At 41.8% G+C, this 15,242-nt stretch overlaps 1 protein-coding gene across 1 annotated transcript in view; it reads right to left on the reverse strand.

Moving 5' to 3' along the window:
- Nucleotides 1-8,961, reverse strand: part of LOC124146661 (protein dispatched homolog 1-like) — a 106,061-nt gene extending 97,100 nt beyond the window's left edge. Inside the window, exon 1 of the mRNA XM_046517066.2 lies at nucleotides 8,839-8,961. Coding sequence (XP_046373022.1) covers nucleotides 8,839-8,852 — 14 coding nt within the window. The 5' untranslated portion in view covers nucleotides 8,853-8,961. The remainder of the gene's footprint in view (nucleotides 1-8,838) is intronic.
- Nucleotides 8,962-15,242: the final 6,281 nt, after the last annotated feature.

The following is a 15,242-nucleotide window of genomic DNA, read 5'->3' on the forward strand; positions in this document are numbered from 1 at the left end:
CAATCACAAATACGGTGCTGACAAACCCAAGGATCGCACAACAGGGCGTATACGTTGCCGACAAACCCATGGATCACACACCAGGACGAATGCGGTGCTGACAAACCAAAGGACCACATACAAGGACAAATACGGTGCTGACAAACCCAAGGATCGCACAACAGGGCGTATACGTTGCCGACAAACCCGAGGATCACACACCAGGACGAATACGTTGCTGACAAACCAAAGGACCTCACACCAGGACGAATACGGTGCTGACAAACCCAAGGATCACACACCAGGACGAATACGTTGCTGACAAACCCAAGGATCAAACACCAGGACGAATATGGTGCTGATATACCCATGGATAACACATCAGGACGAATACGGTGCTGACAAACCCAAGGATCACACACAAGGACGAATACGGTGCTGACAAACCCAAGGATCACATACCAGGACGAATACGGTGCTGACAAACCCGAGGATCACACACCAGGACGAATACGGTGCTGACAAACACAAGGATCACACACCAGAAGAAACACGTTGCTGATATACCCAAGGATCACTCACAAGGACGAATACGGTGCTGACAAACCCAAGGATCACATACCAGGACGAATACGGTGCTGACAAACCCAAGGATCACACACCAGGACGAATACGTTGCTGACAAACCCATGGATCACACACCAGGACGAATACGGTGCTGACAAACCCGAGGATCACACACCAGAACGTATACGGTGCTGATATACCTAAGGATCGCACAACAGGGCGTATACGTTGCCGACAAACCCAAGGATCACACATCAGAACGTATACGGTGCTGACAAACCCAAGGATCACACATCAGAACGTATACGGTACTGACAAACCCAAGAATCACACACCAGAACGTATACGGTGCTGACAAACTCAAGGATCACACACCAGGACGAATACGGTGCTGACAAACCAAAAGACCACACACAATCACAAATACGGTGCTGACAAACCCAAGGATCGCACAACAGGGCGTATACGTTGCCGACAAACCCATGGATCACACACCAGGACGAATGCGGTGCTGACAAACCAAAGAACCACATACAAGGACAAATACGGTGCTGACAAACCCAAGGATCACATACCATAACGTATACGGCGCTGATAAACCCGAGGATCACACACAGGGTCGAATTTGGTGACGAGAATATACAACCCATACGAATACGGTGCTGACAAACCAAAAGACCACATACAAGGACGAATACGGTGCTGACAAACACAAGGATCGCACAACAGGGCGTATACGGTGCTGACAAACCAAAGGACCGCATTCAAGGACGAACACGGTGCTGACAAACCCAAGGATCGCACAACAGGGCGTATACGTTGCCGACAAACCCAAGGATCACACACCAGGACGAATACGGTGCTGACAAACCAAAGGAACACATACAAGGACCAATACGGTGCTGACAAACCCAAGGATCGCACAACAGGGCGTATACGTTGCCGACAAACCCAAGGATCACACATCAGAACGTATACGGTGCTGTCAAACCCAAGGATTACATACCAGGACGAATACGGTGCTTACAAACCCAAGGATCAAATACCAGGACGAATACGGCGCTGACAAACCCAAGGATCACATACCAGGACGAATACGGCGCTGACAAACCCAAGGATCACATACAAGGACGAATACGGTGCTGATATACCCAAGGATCACATACCAGGACGAATAGGGGGGTTACAAACCCCCCGATCACATACCAGGACGAATACGGTGCTGACAAACCAAAGGATCACACATCAGAAAAAACACGTTGCTGATATATACCCAAGGATCACACACCAGGGCGAATACGTTGCTGACAAACCAAAGGACCTCACACCAGGACGAATACGGTGCTGACAAACCCAAGGATCACACATCAGAACGTAAACGGTGCTGACAAACCCAAGGATCACACATCAGAACGTATACGGTGCTGACAAACCAAAGGATCACACATCAGAACGTATACGGTGCTGACAAACCCAAGGATCACACATCAGAACGTATACGTTGCTGACAAATCCAAGGATCACACACCAGGACGAATACGTTGCCGACAAACCCAAGGATCACACATCAGAACGCATACGGTGCTGACAAACCAAAAGACCACATACCAGGACGAATACGGTGCTGATATACCCAAGGATCACACACCAGAACGTATACGGTGCTGACAAACCCAAGGATCACACACCAGGACGAATACGGTGCTGACAAACCAAAAGACCACACACAATCACAAATACGGTGCTGACAAACCCAAGGATCACACACCAGGACGAATGCGGTGCTGACAAACCAAAGGACCACATACAAGGACAAATACGGTGCTGACAAACCCAAGGATCACATACCAGAACGTATACGGTGCTGACAAACCCGAGGATCACACACAGGGTCGAATTTGGTGACGAGAATATACAACCCATACGAATACGGTGCTGACAAACCAAAAGACCACATACAAGGACGAATACGGTGCTGACAAACACAAGGATCGCACAACAGGACGTTTACGTTGCTGACAAACCCGAGGATCACACACAAGGACGAATTTGGTGACGAGAATATACAACCCAACGAATATACGAAGAATATACGGCTGAAAAGTTATGAGCCTGACAACGAAGGCTGTACAGTACACTCTTAACGGTTTGTATGTATTAAGTACAATATTATCCGCGGCATTTGAACCAAATACACAATCAGGCAGCATATTCTTCAGGCATCGAAGTAACTAGTATGCTCTGTTGATGAAAATGGACAAAACCGGCTTCCGCTCTGTCATAAAGTCTATCAATCTGACCTCCAACAACCATCCACGCGGACATGGAGTCAACGTTAGGAGGAGATGCGCCATTCTTTGCCACTATTAGAGAAGGACAGAGTTCAAAGAGGAAGAGGGAGCGTCGAAGATTATCCAAACTCAGGAAGACCTTCAACTGCCACCACTAAGGAAAATTTTGACTCGCATCACATCACATAGCCAAAACATTAGACAACCTTCATGAGAGAGTTGAGAACATTCTGGGGACTGCAATGGGTATGACAAAGGTTTCAGCACGTTGGGCTCAAAGGCTTCTGACTCCTGATCAGAAAAGCTTCATTATCTATCGTTAGAAGTTTCGTTTTGATTTGAGCGATTTGGATGAGTGTTGGGTTCGCCACTATCAGCCAGAGACTAAACAACAGTGAAAGCCTTGGAAAGGTGGACTAACTCCAGAAAGGTCAGACCAATAATGGCTACTATAAGGTTAATAGCAACGCTAAACCTCCTGGAAAACTCACTAAAGATGTCTGGTTCCACAAAGACAATGCTAATGTGCTGATGTCTGATGTCGCCATGGCTGCAACGCACGACTGTGGCTTTGAACTCATTGTACATCCTCCGCATTCCCCAGATTTGGCACCGCCAGACTTTCACCTCTTTCCAAACTTGTAGACATAACTGTCTGGCAAGAATTATGCAAATCATGATGACGTCATTTCTGCTGTGGGTGACTTTTACACAAGAAAAGAGGAAACTTTCTACACCAAAGGGATCTAGGGACTCGAGCATCTTTGGCAGAAGTTGTGTGTTGACCTCAGAGGGAATAATGTTGATAAGTAATTAACAACCAACTTCATCAAGGCATTATAGTTCGGCTCAGAACTGTTCAGCCACCCCTCGTTTTAGCGACGGATTCCAGAACCTACCCTTAGGAGTCACTGTAAATACACGAGGATGAAACCAGATATTCGCAAAATGGGATACCTCACAGATGGTCACTGGATGAAGCTGTGGCAAGTTAAATTCAATTCCATGCAAATTATCCACACAACTTCATAGAGAATATTTATCTGGACGAAAGAAATCAAATTAAGACTACAACCGGTCGTAACGTATCCAGTCGTTATCACCAGAAGCGCAACCTTAGGTTACCTAGATTATGGCGATCAAATGTACGTCCTATACAACGAACTGTTTTTAAATAGGCCTTGAAGTTCGTTTTATCAGTAGTTCAATATACTGAAGTATACTTTAATTGTACATGTGAAGAACACAACAAAATCTTAACTGATACTACGTGTATTTGAATAGGACAATTAATGTAAATTGCAAAAGCTAAAAGTTTCAGACGAGTGGATAGTTGGAAGGGTGATGGCGGATCTCTTTTTGATTCACACTGTTTTTAAACTGGCATTCCATACTTGTCTGTCCAACTCGCACGTATAGCCGGGTTAGAGAATTGTCAGTCTGAACCTTGATTAAGAATAAAATTAAAAACTGACAACTCTACAATCCAAACTATGTCACGTGATTGTATTCGGGTTGGGCAGGATAACTCGCCAACAGCACCATGATCTTTGGGCTGCCTTGTACATTGGAAAACATTACGGTCTTCGTGAATCAGAGTGTCCTTGACCGTGCTCTCCCTGTGTACAATTATCTTCCTCTAGTTTGTACATGCCATTGTACTTCTGAAATAATCACATGTAAGAATATAAATCTGTACAAAATGCATACTGGTATATGCTGAAATTACAACTCTTTCAATACAGCGGTTCTGGGAATATTCTAGGGAATATGTATATAGGATTTGTAATATAATATCCTCAAGTAACTGATGGTAATATTATTATTTTGAAATTTGTCCAACCGTAGAATCTGGAACTCTAGAAACTGGTGTTTTCGTTGAGGTTTGTGGATCAATCAATAAAATGCAGCCTACACACTAGTGTTACGTATGAAGACCCTTTGTCCATAAAAACGTGATATGAATGCTGTTTTCTCGCAAACTGTTTGAACCGAATAAATGTTTCAATTAAGTTGTAATTATCGGGTATTGTTAAGGAGTGTGTTTGAAGTGTTGGCCTTTGTCAAATCTCAAACCAGATTAATACCAATCTGAAACTATGTTTATTCCGGTCGACATGTTACATTATCCCTGGATCATGTGAAGACATTGCAGCGGATCACACTGTTTGAGACACACGCAAATAAAGAGTGCAGGCGTCTCTCAGTCTTAGATGCAAGTCGACATTGCTGACGTCGCAGATTTGTGTGTACGATTTAACTTGAGATTTCAATGAGAAAATACGCCTAACCTCAAATGGCATGGTTCAGTCTGGCAGTAGAAGCTCATGTTGTTGTGTAAACCACAGATTCTTTTTTAAAAACAACAGCTGCGGAACATGGGTACATGAACGGCGCTTCTTTATTTTCTTTTTGTATTTAACGCCGCACTCAGCAATATTCCAGCTATATGATGGCGGTCTGTAAATAATCGAGTCTGGACCAGATAATCCAGTGATTGACATCATAAGCATCGATCCACGCAATTGGGATCAATGACATGCATCAACCAAGTCGGCGAGCCTGACCACCCGATCCCGTTAGCCGTCTCTTACGACAAGCATTGCCGCTTTTTACGGCATGCCTGGGTTGCCGAAGACCTATTCTACTTCGTATTCGCACTGGTCAAATCGGCGCTTTATGTAGGGTACAGTACAAGTAGGTATACAAACCAAACGATGCGTGGCAACAACGCGTATAGTGGTATGTCGCATGGTCAGTTTAAGTTTTAACCAAGCTCACTCACGAACAGTCGATTTTCGTCATTGCAAGAGTGAGTGAAGTTTAACGCCACTTTAAAAGTAGTTCAATTATATCAAGGCGTGTTGCCATATTGAGGGAAGAGTCCGAAGAAGTGCAGGACCCACTTGCACAAAGCGATCTTAGCGCTAAGATGATCGTAACTCCCATACTTTAACGTAGGCTTACAATAGTCGTAGTGCTAAGATCGCTTTGTGCAAGTGGGCCAAGGTCTTGGACAGCGCAGGTAATGGGCTCACAAATCTAGAAAGATAATGAGGGCGGACCAGGATCCGAACCTGTGATCATACGTTTCTCGCATTCCAATGGAACCAGACTGTTCACAGCGAATTGTGGCGCCTTGGACGAGAGGACTAACCATTATTAGGTGATGTTTAGTGACTTCTTATTTCATACATATCTTCCATCCTCGATTATCCAGTCCTTGTACATTACATCTCCAGTTTAATATTATGAATACCCTGACCCCATTCGCAACCATTGCTTCTTTTTAAACTGGCGTCACCACATCCATTGCTCCATCTCTTAATGTGCAGATAATTTCTTTCGCTCGTGAGATTAATTTGACTGGACGCTATTTTCATATCGTAATCGGGCTTAAAACGAAACTAAGTTAGCGATTGAGACCAGGTATATCAAAGAGAAAGGAAATACAATACATAGGATAATGGAGAATGTATATTTTCGTAAAAGTCATAGTAGTAGTATAGAGGTGACATTAAAAATATTTTTTTCGGTTATGCAAACACGGCTATTTGTCTTTATGTGAGGCATATTGTCGCGCATAAGGCAGAACAATATTATATCGTTATATCGTCATTGACTTCATTTGGGCAATAATACGACAAATTTGGAAATGACCTCTATGTGTCTACCATAAAATATGTGAAAGCTTCACTAAGGTACTGAATGCTGTAACCCTGATCAAACAACTCTTAAGCAAGTGTCATATGACGATGCTCTTTAAATCTTCGCAGAAACAGCATGCTCGATTGTACCTCAAGAGTCGGGAAATGCAGACACCAACGGTTGGAACTGATGGAATATTGCTCGACATAAAAGGGAAAGTTGACTATCGGAAAGCTGACGTCATCTGTCTTGTCATACAGTCTTGTAGGTAGTTTCATTTCTCATTCTGAATCTTTATGCATACATCTAAATCTGAAATAGATGAATTGCTTTCATGGATCGCTTTTTAATTCTACCTCAGGTGGGCAAATCAGCGAAATGGCATTTGCTATTTGATTATTATACGATTTCAGATCATACCTGTAGCTTAAGTTAAGCTTAGCGTTCCTATTTTGGCAAACCGAGCAGTAAGTCCGACCTATATGCATAAAGAAACGGATCGAAAACTGATTTCCATGGGAATTCCAACTTCTTGCCTAAATGGCCTATCCCCAAATTTCACTTAGATGTCCTCTATGAGAAAGTCAAGCATACTTACTTCATGTTTTCTCAGTAAATTTTCAATAACATGTGCTTTCTTTTTCACAAATTGTCGCGAACCTTTGAAGACAGATGTATGTACATCACCCAACAACCCCTTTCTCACATTCAGTCACTCACCCAACTACTCACTCACTCAATGTAACCCCACATCACGGATCGAGGACAGTGTTGTCTTCAAGCAGACCGATTATTTTTCCAAACTTCGTGTGTTAAAGTATCTTCCTTGAGTGTATACACCTCGAGGTAAGCACCAAGTGTAGGCATTCTCCACAAATAAAGCCATCCTCTTGCATATTAGCACAGGGGATTGAATCGAAAGGTAGACTGCTTAATGACATGTTAACACTGTCCCAATAATCAGTCCTCTTGCACGTATACATAGATATCCATTAGACACCCTAAACCTAATCAGATTGTCAATAAAATTTCAATAAAGCCCGTGTGGGAGACGTATTGTTTAGTAATCTGTTAACGTATATTCGCCACGGTGACCAATGCATCTACAGCAAGACTCGGTAATGTGTTGTCGGGCCATTCACCTGTTGAGTAACAGCATGGAGCACGCTTTGCTCGATATTGTACGTAATTAGCTGACAAATTACTTCCTACACAAATAGTTCTTTTATGTGAAGTATCGTTTGCGTGATATTAACGTATTGCTCTTTATGGAGCCACGGCATGATTAACACTATATATCCGTTATTTCCGTTAGACACTGTAACAAGCAATAACATTAATCTTTGTATAAAGCAAGAGCTTCAGGCTTCGTATTGTCTCTCAATGCAATAACCACAAATATGAAGCCACGAAAAAAACATGATTGAATTTCAGTTATACCCAGTGAATATCAAAAAGACATTACCAAGGAATATTGTAGCAATGACATGATGGTTATTGATATTTTATCATTATTATATGTAATACGGAAAAAAGTATAGCAATCATTCCTTTGTACAATTTCAAAATGCAGACGACCGTATTTCAAAATGGTGCACAAAATAAAGTAATTGTATGACTGGACATTATATGAATGTGAACTAAAATGAATTGAAAAAAAGTGTACTAAACACGATATACGGACACTAGAAGAATAACAAAAAATCAATAATGATAAATTCTGTTGATATTCATGACAACCGAAATAGAAAAATAGATCACTGTCCCCAGTAACGAAATAAAACTGACCCATAATTGCACCGAAAGCATTTCGCACTCGGCGGCTATAAAGTCCCTTGGATCCATTCGTCGATCTATATACGTCATCGACAGCTAAGGCGCGACACCGAAGGGAGGTCAATAACCGGAGAGATTCAACACTTAAAATAGTTTTAATATACCGATAATTGAATAAAACACTTTTCGACCTAATCTTACCCTTCAACGTTTGAAAATCGTGTTGATCAAGCCTGAATTTAAATGTGAATTTTAATGATACATCTACAATGCTTATATAAATTAGGTGAAGGCGTTCGATTGGGTCATTAGCGAATATAATTGAACTGTCACTGAAGAATAGTGGGTTATAGGTGGACATTTGAGCGAGCATTGTGACACAATGTGGTTGACAATATTCCTAAATGCACGTGCAAGATTCTTGCGTACATAGATGTATTAGGCAATCGTAATGTTAGACTCCGATAATGTCTAGGGCGAACATCCCATATGGACAGTAATGGCGATCAAAATCATCCCTCAACAGCACATATAATAATGTACAGTGAGCGACAGGCAGGGAATGCAATGTACTTACACTCTGTGGCTCATGCTTGCTGCCTGGCATCTTGAAAAGGGGACTTTACTAGGCGGGAAACACTCATTGTACAAACCCTCTGGTCTCTTGCAGTTTGTCGTCTGCTCTACTACCACATCCCGGGTCATGTGACCAGTCCATAAAATATGCACGTGTCCGTACGAAACGAGGTAGAGTTCGCCTTTCCCATTGACAGTGAGTCACTTGCATGGCCGGGCAGAGAGCGGCTATTTTTAGCTTCTATCAATGAGCGACTGGGATTAGTACAGATTCTTCACTATTTTGGTAGGTTCTTCCATAAAGTGCTTCTAACATTAGCAAAATTGATTGAATTGCCTAGAAATCTGATAAAAGAGCTCATCCGAATCGTTTCTGTTTGGCGATTACCTCTGGTGGGTTCTACTCGCTCCCCAAAACATCTCGTCTGCTTCTCCGTTTTCAACCGCAAGGAGACATGTTGACTTTCTACATGAATCTGAAGGCTTCTTTCTCGGATTCTCTCACCATTTTCTTGGTTGCTATGGAACGTCATGGCCATAAAGTGAGATAAAAGACAGAATTTGTGGATGATCCTTGTCAGCCGCTATATTTAGAATCCAGTTTGTTCATTTGTACAAACCGTCACGCGAGTTAGTGAGGAATCACTTTTGGGAGATGGCCCTAATTCTCCCCCCCCCCCCCCCCCCCCCCCCCCCCCCTCCCCCCGATAATCCCGCTCCTGCTGCGTCGAGACGCTGCTAGTGGGTTGACTGAAGGGTTCAAACAGAGCTGTTATAATCACGTAGTTGAAAGACCACAAGTGACGGACCAACACACTTAATTAATTCTTTGGCTGCATTTCCAGATCTAATTGTCTTGCTACCATACTCGTATGTTAACGTCAGCACTATTTAAAGATCTATTTGGGTCTGTGCGCGTGGCGTGCGTAGGAGGGCAAAGTGCTACTCGGCATGTATTATAGCAGTTGTTTTTTTATTAGCTCAGGGTGTAGCAAAATACATTATATTTATTTTTCAGTAACATACTTCGCATTCGCATACACAAATTAACATATATCTGCAAATCTAAAAATGTGTATTGAATACACATGTGTACTCACGTTAGTGCGGACCTCGTTAGTACGGACACACCCATAGCTTTGGGAACATCTGTATATATACAATTGATATCTCTCTATATCAATGAGTTGATAATTTGGAAAGTTGATAACTCTGGCGTTTTCACTCGTAACGACACGCTTTGGAATAAAGATTTTTTTATTCAGGTCATGAAAACAAATGTACCAGTAATTTACGCATGTAGTATATTTGCTACATGACTACACTCACCTTTAGTTTGTAGAAACATACAGAGCGAATGATGTACCTTGATGTGTGTCGGTGATATACACGGGATGTGTATTGTGATATACACGGGATGTGTATTGGTGATATATACGGGTTGTATATTAGTGATATACATGGAATGTGTATTGTGATATACACGGGATATGTATTGGTGATAACGTGGAATGTGTATTGGTGATATACATGGAATGTGTATTGTGATATACGTGGGATGTGTTTTAGTGATATACACGGGATGTGTATTGGTGATATACACCGGATGTGTATTGGTGATGTACACGGGATGTGTGTTGTTGATATACACGGGGTGTGTATTGGTGATATACACGGGATGTGTATCGGTGATATACACGGGATGTGTATCGGTGAGGTACACGGGGTGTGTATTGGTGATATACACGGGATGTGTATCGGTGATATACACGGGATGTGTATCGGTGATATACACAGGATGTGTATCGGTGATATACACGGGATGTGTATTGATGATATACACGGGATGTGTATTGATGATATACACGGGATGTGTATTGATGATATACACGGGATGTGTATTGGTGAGGTACACGGGATGTGTATTGATGATATACACGGGACGTGTATTGATGATATACACGGGATGTGTATTGATGATATACACGGGATGTGTATTGGTGAGGTACACGGGATGTGTATTGATGATATACACGGGATGTGTATCGGTGAGGTACACGGGATGTGTATTGATGATATACACGGGATGTGTATTGATGATATACACGGGATGTGTATTGATGATATACACGGGATGTGTATTGATGATATACACGGGATGTGTATTGATGATATACACGGGATGTGTATTGATGATGTACACGGCATGTGTATTGGTGATATACGTTTGATGTGTATTGATGATATACACGGGATGTGTATTGATGATATACACGGGATGTGTATTGATGATATACACGGGATGTGTATTGGTGATGTACACGGCATGTGTATTGGTGATATACGTTTGATGTGTATTGGTGACATACACGGGATGTTTATTGATGATAAACGAGGGATGTTCTGTTTGTTTGTTTGTTGTTTAACGCCGCACTCAGCAATATTCCAGCTAAATGACGGCGGTCTGTAAAAAATCGAGTCTGGACCAGACAATCCAGTGATTGACATCATGAGCATCGATCCACGCAATTGGGATACGATGACATGCATCAACCAAGTCAGTGAGCCTGACCACCCGATCCCGTTAGTCGCCTCTTACGACAAGCATAGTCACCTTTTACGACAAGCAAAGTCGCTTGGTCACACAGACTGTATGTTCAGCCATCTCCCGGCTGGGGGGAAAAGAAATCTCGGACTGACAGTAGCTCTTCTGTTGACCAGTAGAATTAAACCTTATCATTCCCTGTATTAAAACAAGCAAAAAACTTTACGTGTTTTCTCGATTCTTTCCAAATATAGCCGAAAATGCGCGATCCCATGTTGCGATAACGCTGTAAATACCTCATCACTATACACGATCGCTACATCACACACAAAAAAACATGTCATAATGGAAATAAATGCCACACATCACACATACCTGCTTATCTTTATCCGTCAATGTGACACTTTCGTGAAGACCTGCGCGCAGGCAATAGCTTATCATTACCTAAACAGAACAGCGATTCGTGTAACCGACGGTACGTTGGCACGCTAGCCATTGCCAATGACGTCATCATTCACACACTGATCACAGATAAAAACTTTAAAACATTGTCTTGGCTGTCTACTATATAAAATAACACACATTAACATGTAAATCAAATCTAAATTTGAGAAAGAAAACTCTTATCTAAAACATCCACAGCAGTGACGTCATGGCAGTGTGCGATGTCAAATGAAGATGAAAAGAAACGTCCTTCTTCGTCAGCTAGCAAATGAACACAGGTCATTACAGAATCTCTGATTCTCTGTATTAATGCTAGTATTTCGGGGCTTATAATCAAAGGTCTAGAGTGCGACCTTATCCATGATGCCTTGAAGGCTGCTTCTGAACATCCAGTGAGAGGCAAAGACGACAAGATTTGTCGGTTATCGAAACGTCATGTTCTGAAGCGGAAACAACAGCACTTGGGAAATATTGAAAGCTTTGAAATTACAAGATATGAAATATTTGAGGCATGTATGAGAATGGAAATCAGTGATGTATTGATTTTGAAATGATGGCATGTCGTTAGTGTTTCCGTCGGGGTGTGAATCAGTCATGGATATTCAATGACATCTTGTAAACTCTAACTCTAACAAATGTTATATTTTGGATAACACTTTCTCAGTAAAGTACAGATTCTCGTACTTTTTGGGTTGAGTCCCGCCCGGCATTGTGTTTTCATCACGCTAACTATGTTCACTCGAATACCGGTATGGTTTCGACACAGTCATGTTTTGCCCCACCGTGTAATATAAATGTTTTAGAAAGTGGTTCAAGATAGGGTACCTATATAAACACATTAAATCTTTAGACCCGTGAAGATTCCGGGGTAGAATAGGTCTTCAGCAACCCATGCTTGCCGTAAAAGGTGACTTTGCTTGTCGTAAAAGGCGACTAACGGGATCGGGTGGTCAGGCTCGTTGACTTGGTTGATGCATGTCATCGATCCCAATTGCGTGGATCGATGCTCATGATATCAATCACTGGATTGTCTGGTCCAGACTCGATTATTTACAGACCGCCGTCATATAGCTGGAATATTGCTGAGTGCGGCGTTAAACAACAAATTAATCAACCAACCAACATTAAATCTTTACTAGAACTCAGATAATATTTAATATACTATGAATGAGTCGCGTCCAAGATTATTGCACTTATATAGCGACGTGCAATTTAAGTATGTGAGTGAGTATGGTTTTACGCCTATTTTAGCAATACCCCAGCAATATCACGACGGGGGACACCAGAAATTGGTTACAAACAGGAAAGTATGTGTGAAATCCAACCTGGTCCTTCGGCGCCACGAGCGAATGCTTTGACCACCGAGTCACCAAACCACCCCTTCGGGTGGCCGGGCTCGCTGACTTGGTTGAAGAATGTCATCGATCCCAATTGCGTGGATCGTTGCTCATGATTGTCTGGTCCAGGCTCGATTATTTACAGACCGCCGTCATATAGCAGAAATATTGCTGAGTGCGGCGTAAAACAACAAACCAACCAGCCAACCCAACCACCCCTGAAAGAATCTGATATAGGACACGTCGGTGACAATAAAAGCTGTAAACTGAGGGGCAAAAGAAAGTATACCGAATTTGTTTTTTAATGTACTTTAGAATTGAAAAATCTGTTGTTAAATTTCATAATTCTATTTAGCCATCACGCAACAGTTTGTAAAAGGTCGTCTGTGGCTGGGTAATTTTGTGTAAAAATATGTTGGGTCAATGGAGATTGGGGTAAGAAATGAACTACCCGACCCCTACCGTGTTTAAAATGTTGTAAATGATTGCCGAAAAATCAAAAAGAAATTATTTTCAAAGACAAGATGTCAAAGATACCAATCAGCAGTTATAATTCGAATTTGTTTATTTTTTATATTTAAAAGTTTTAAATCAATTTATATTCTAAAAAATAAAAAAAACACTTAAAAGTATTCTCTGAGTGCTGACTAAGCGCCAGTACAGTTCAGTTTTGGGGGGAAATAGTATCCCTAAATTAAGGTATTTTCGGTTGAAAATCAAACATATGATAAAATTAACTGAGAGGTATGGCTTCTTTTGTTCTTCAGTTTATTTCAATGCATTTGTGTATACCGCTGTGTGTAGTAGAAATAGAATGAAACACAACTGACAGAAGATTTGGGGGGACATCTGGTTATTAATCTCAACTTATTTGCGATAAAGCGTGGAAGGATTGATATGTGTAACCTACACCTGACCAATCTCACACTTCTGTTAGTTTAACAGCCACAACAACTCACTTATGATTACGATGTTTATGATTTTACGACCGCTTCAAGATAATGTTGATTTTGCATTTGGACTTGATGACGTTCAACACAACCATGCCATTGTACGAAATCCACGACACCCGGGGAAGTGACCTTTTTTTAACCAAGATGGGTTTTTTAAAAAGTAAAATAATCTCTGAAAGGTAAATTTTTACCAAACATTACGAAAAAATAATCAATTTTTAGTTGTTCAATAGTTAATGCAAGTGATGTTCCAAGTCAACCGTTGTGGGAACAGACACTCAACAATGACTACATACAATCATACGCTATGACAGGCGTAGTCTATTTATTTTATGGTGTTTTATTGAGTGAGTGAGTTATGTTTTACACCGTTTATATTAATCGTCCAGCCTAATCAATGTCACCACGAGGCCTTAAATGCGGAAATGAGAGGGTGGTGATAAAAGCTTGAGCTCATCACTTTGAAGATTGGTAGATTCTGTGGAGGAGCCCTTTATTGCCTTGACATGCCTGGTATACTGAACAACAAAAGTTCCTGTGACATTGAAAAAGATTTAATGCAATGTTTTTTACCAAATTTGAAACAACAGATAAAAGACTGGAAGTGTTCAAATGGTTTAATTTGCCATACTGACTTCAGAAAATGCGTGATTTCATAAAAAACATGAACATTCCAAAATGTCAATTCATCTGTCAATATCTGCTGGAGCATGTTTCGAAGTTCCTGGAGTGTCTGGAACACGCGGTTGACGTCGAAATCGCCGAGCCATCTCATCCCACATGTGCTCGATTGGTGAGAGATCAGGGGAGCGAGCCGGCCAGGGGATGACATTCACGTTGTTTTGTTCAAGAGAAACCTAAACAAGTCGAGCAATATGAGGCCGGGCGTTGTCATGTTGAAAGGTAATGCCCGGGCCATGATGACGCAAAAACGATAGAACAACAGGGCCGATGATCTCGTCGCAGTAGCGCTGTCCATTGAGATTTCCCTCTACCACTATCAAAAGGGCCCTCTGTCTTGCTGTAATCCCACCCCATACCATAACGCTGCCGCCCCCGAACTGATCTTCTTCCATGACACAATGATTGACGTAACGTTCACCTCGACGTCGGTACACTCGAATCC

The sequence above is a fragment of the Haliotis rufescens genome, unplaced genomic scaffold (genome assembly GCF_023055435.1).
Source record: "Haliotis rufescens isolate VD_foot unplaced genomic scaffold, xgHalRufe1.0.p SCAF_3, whole genome shotgun sequence".
In the NCBI taxonomy this organism is placed as follows: domain Eukaryota; kingdom Metazoa; phylum Mollusca; class Gastropoda; order Lepetellida; family Haliotidae; genus Haliotis; species Haliotis rufescens.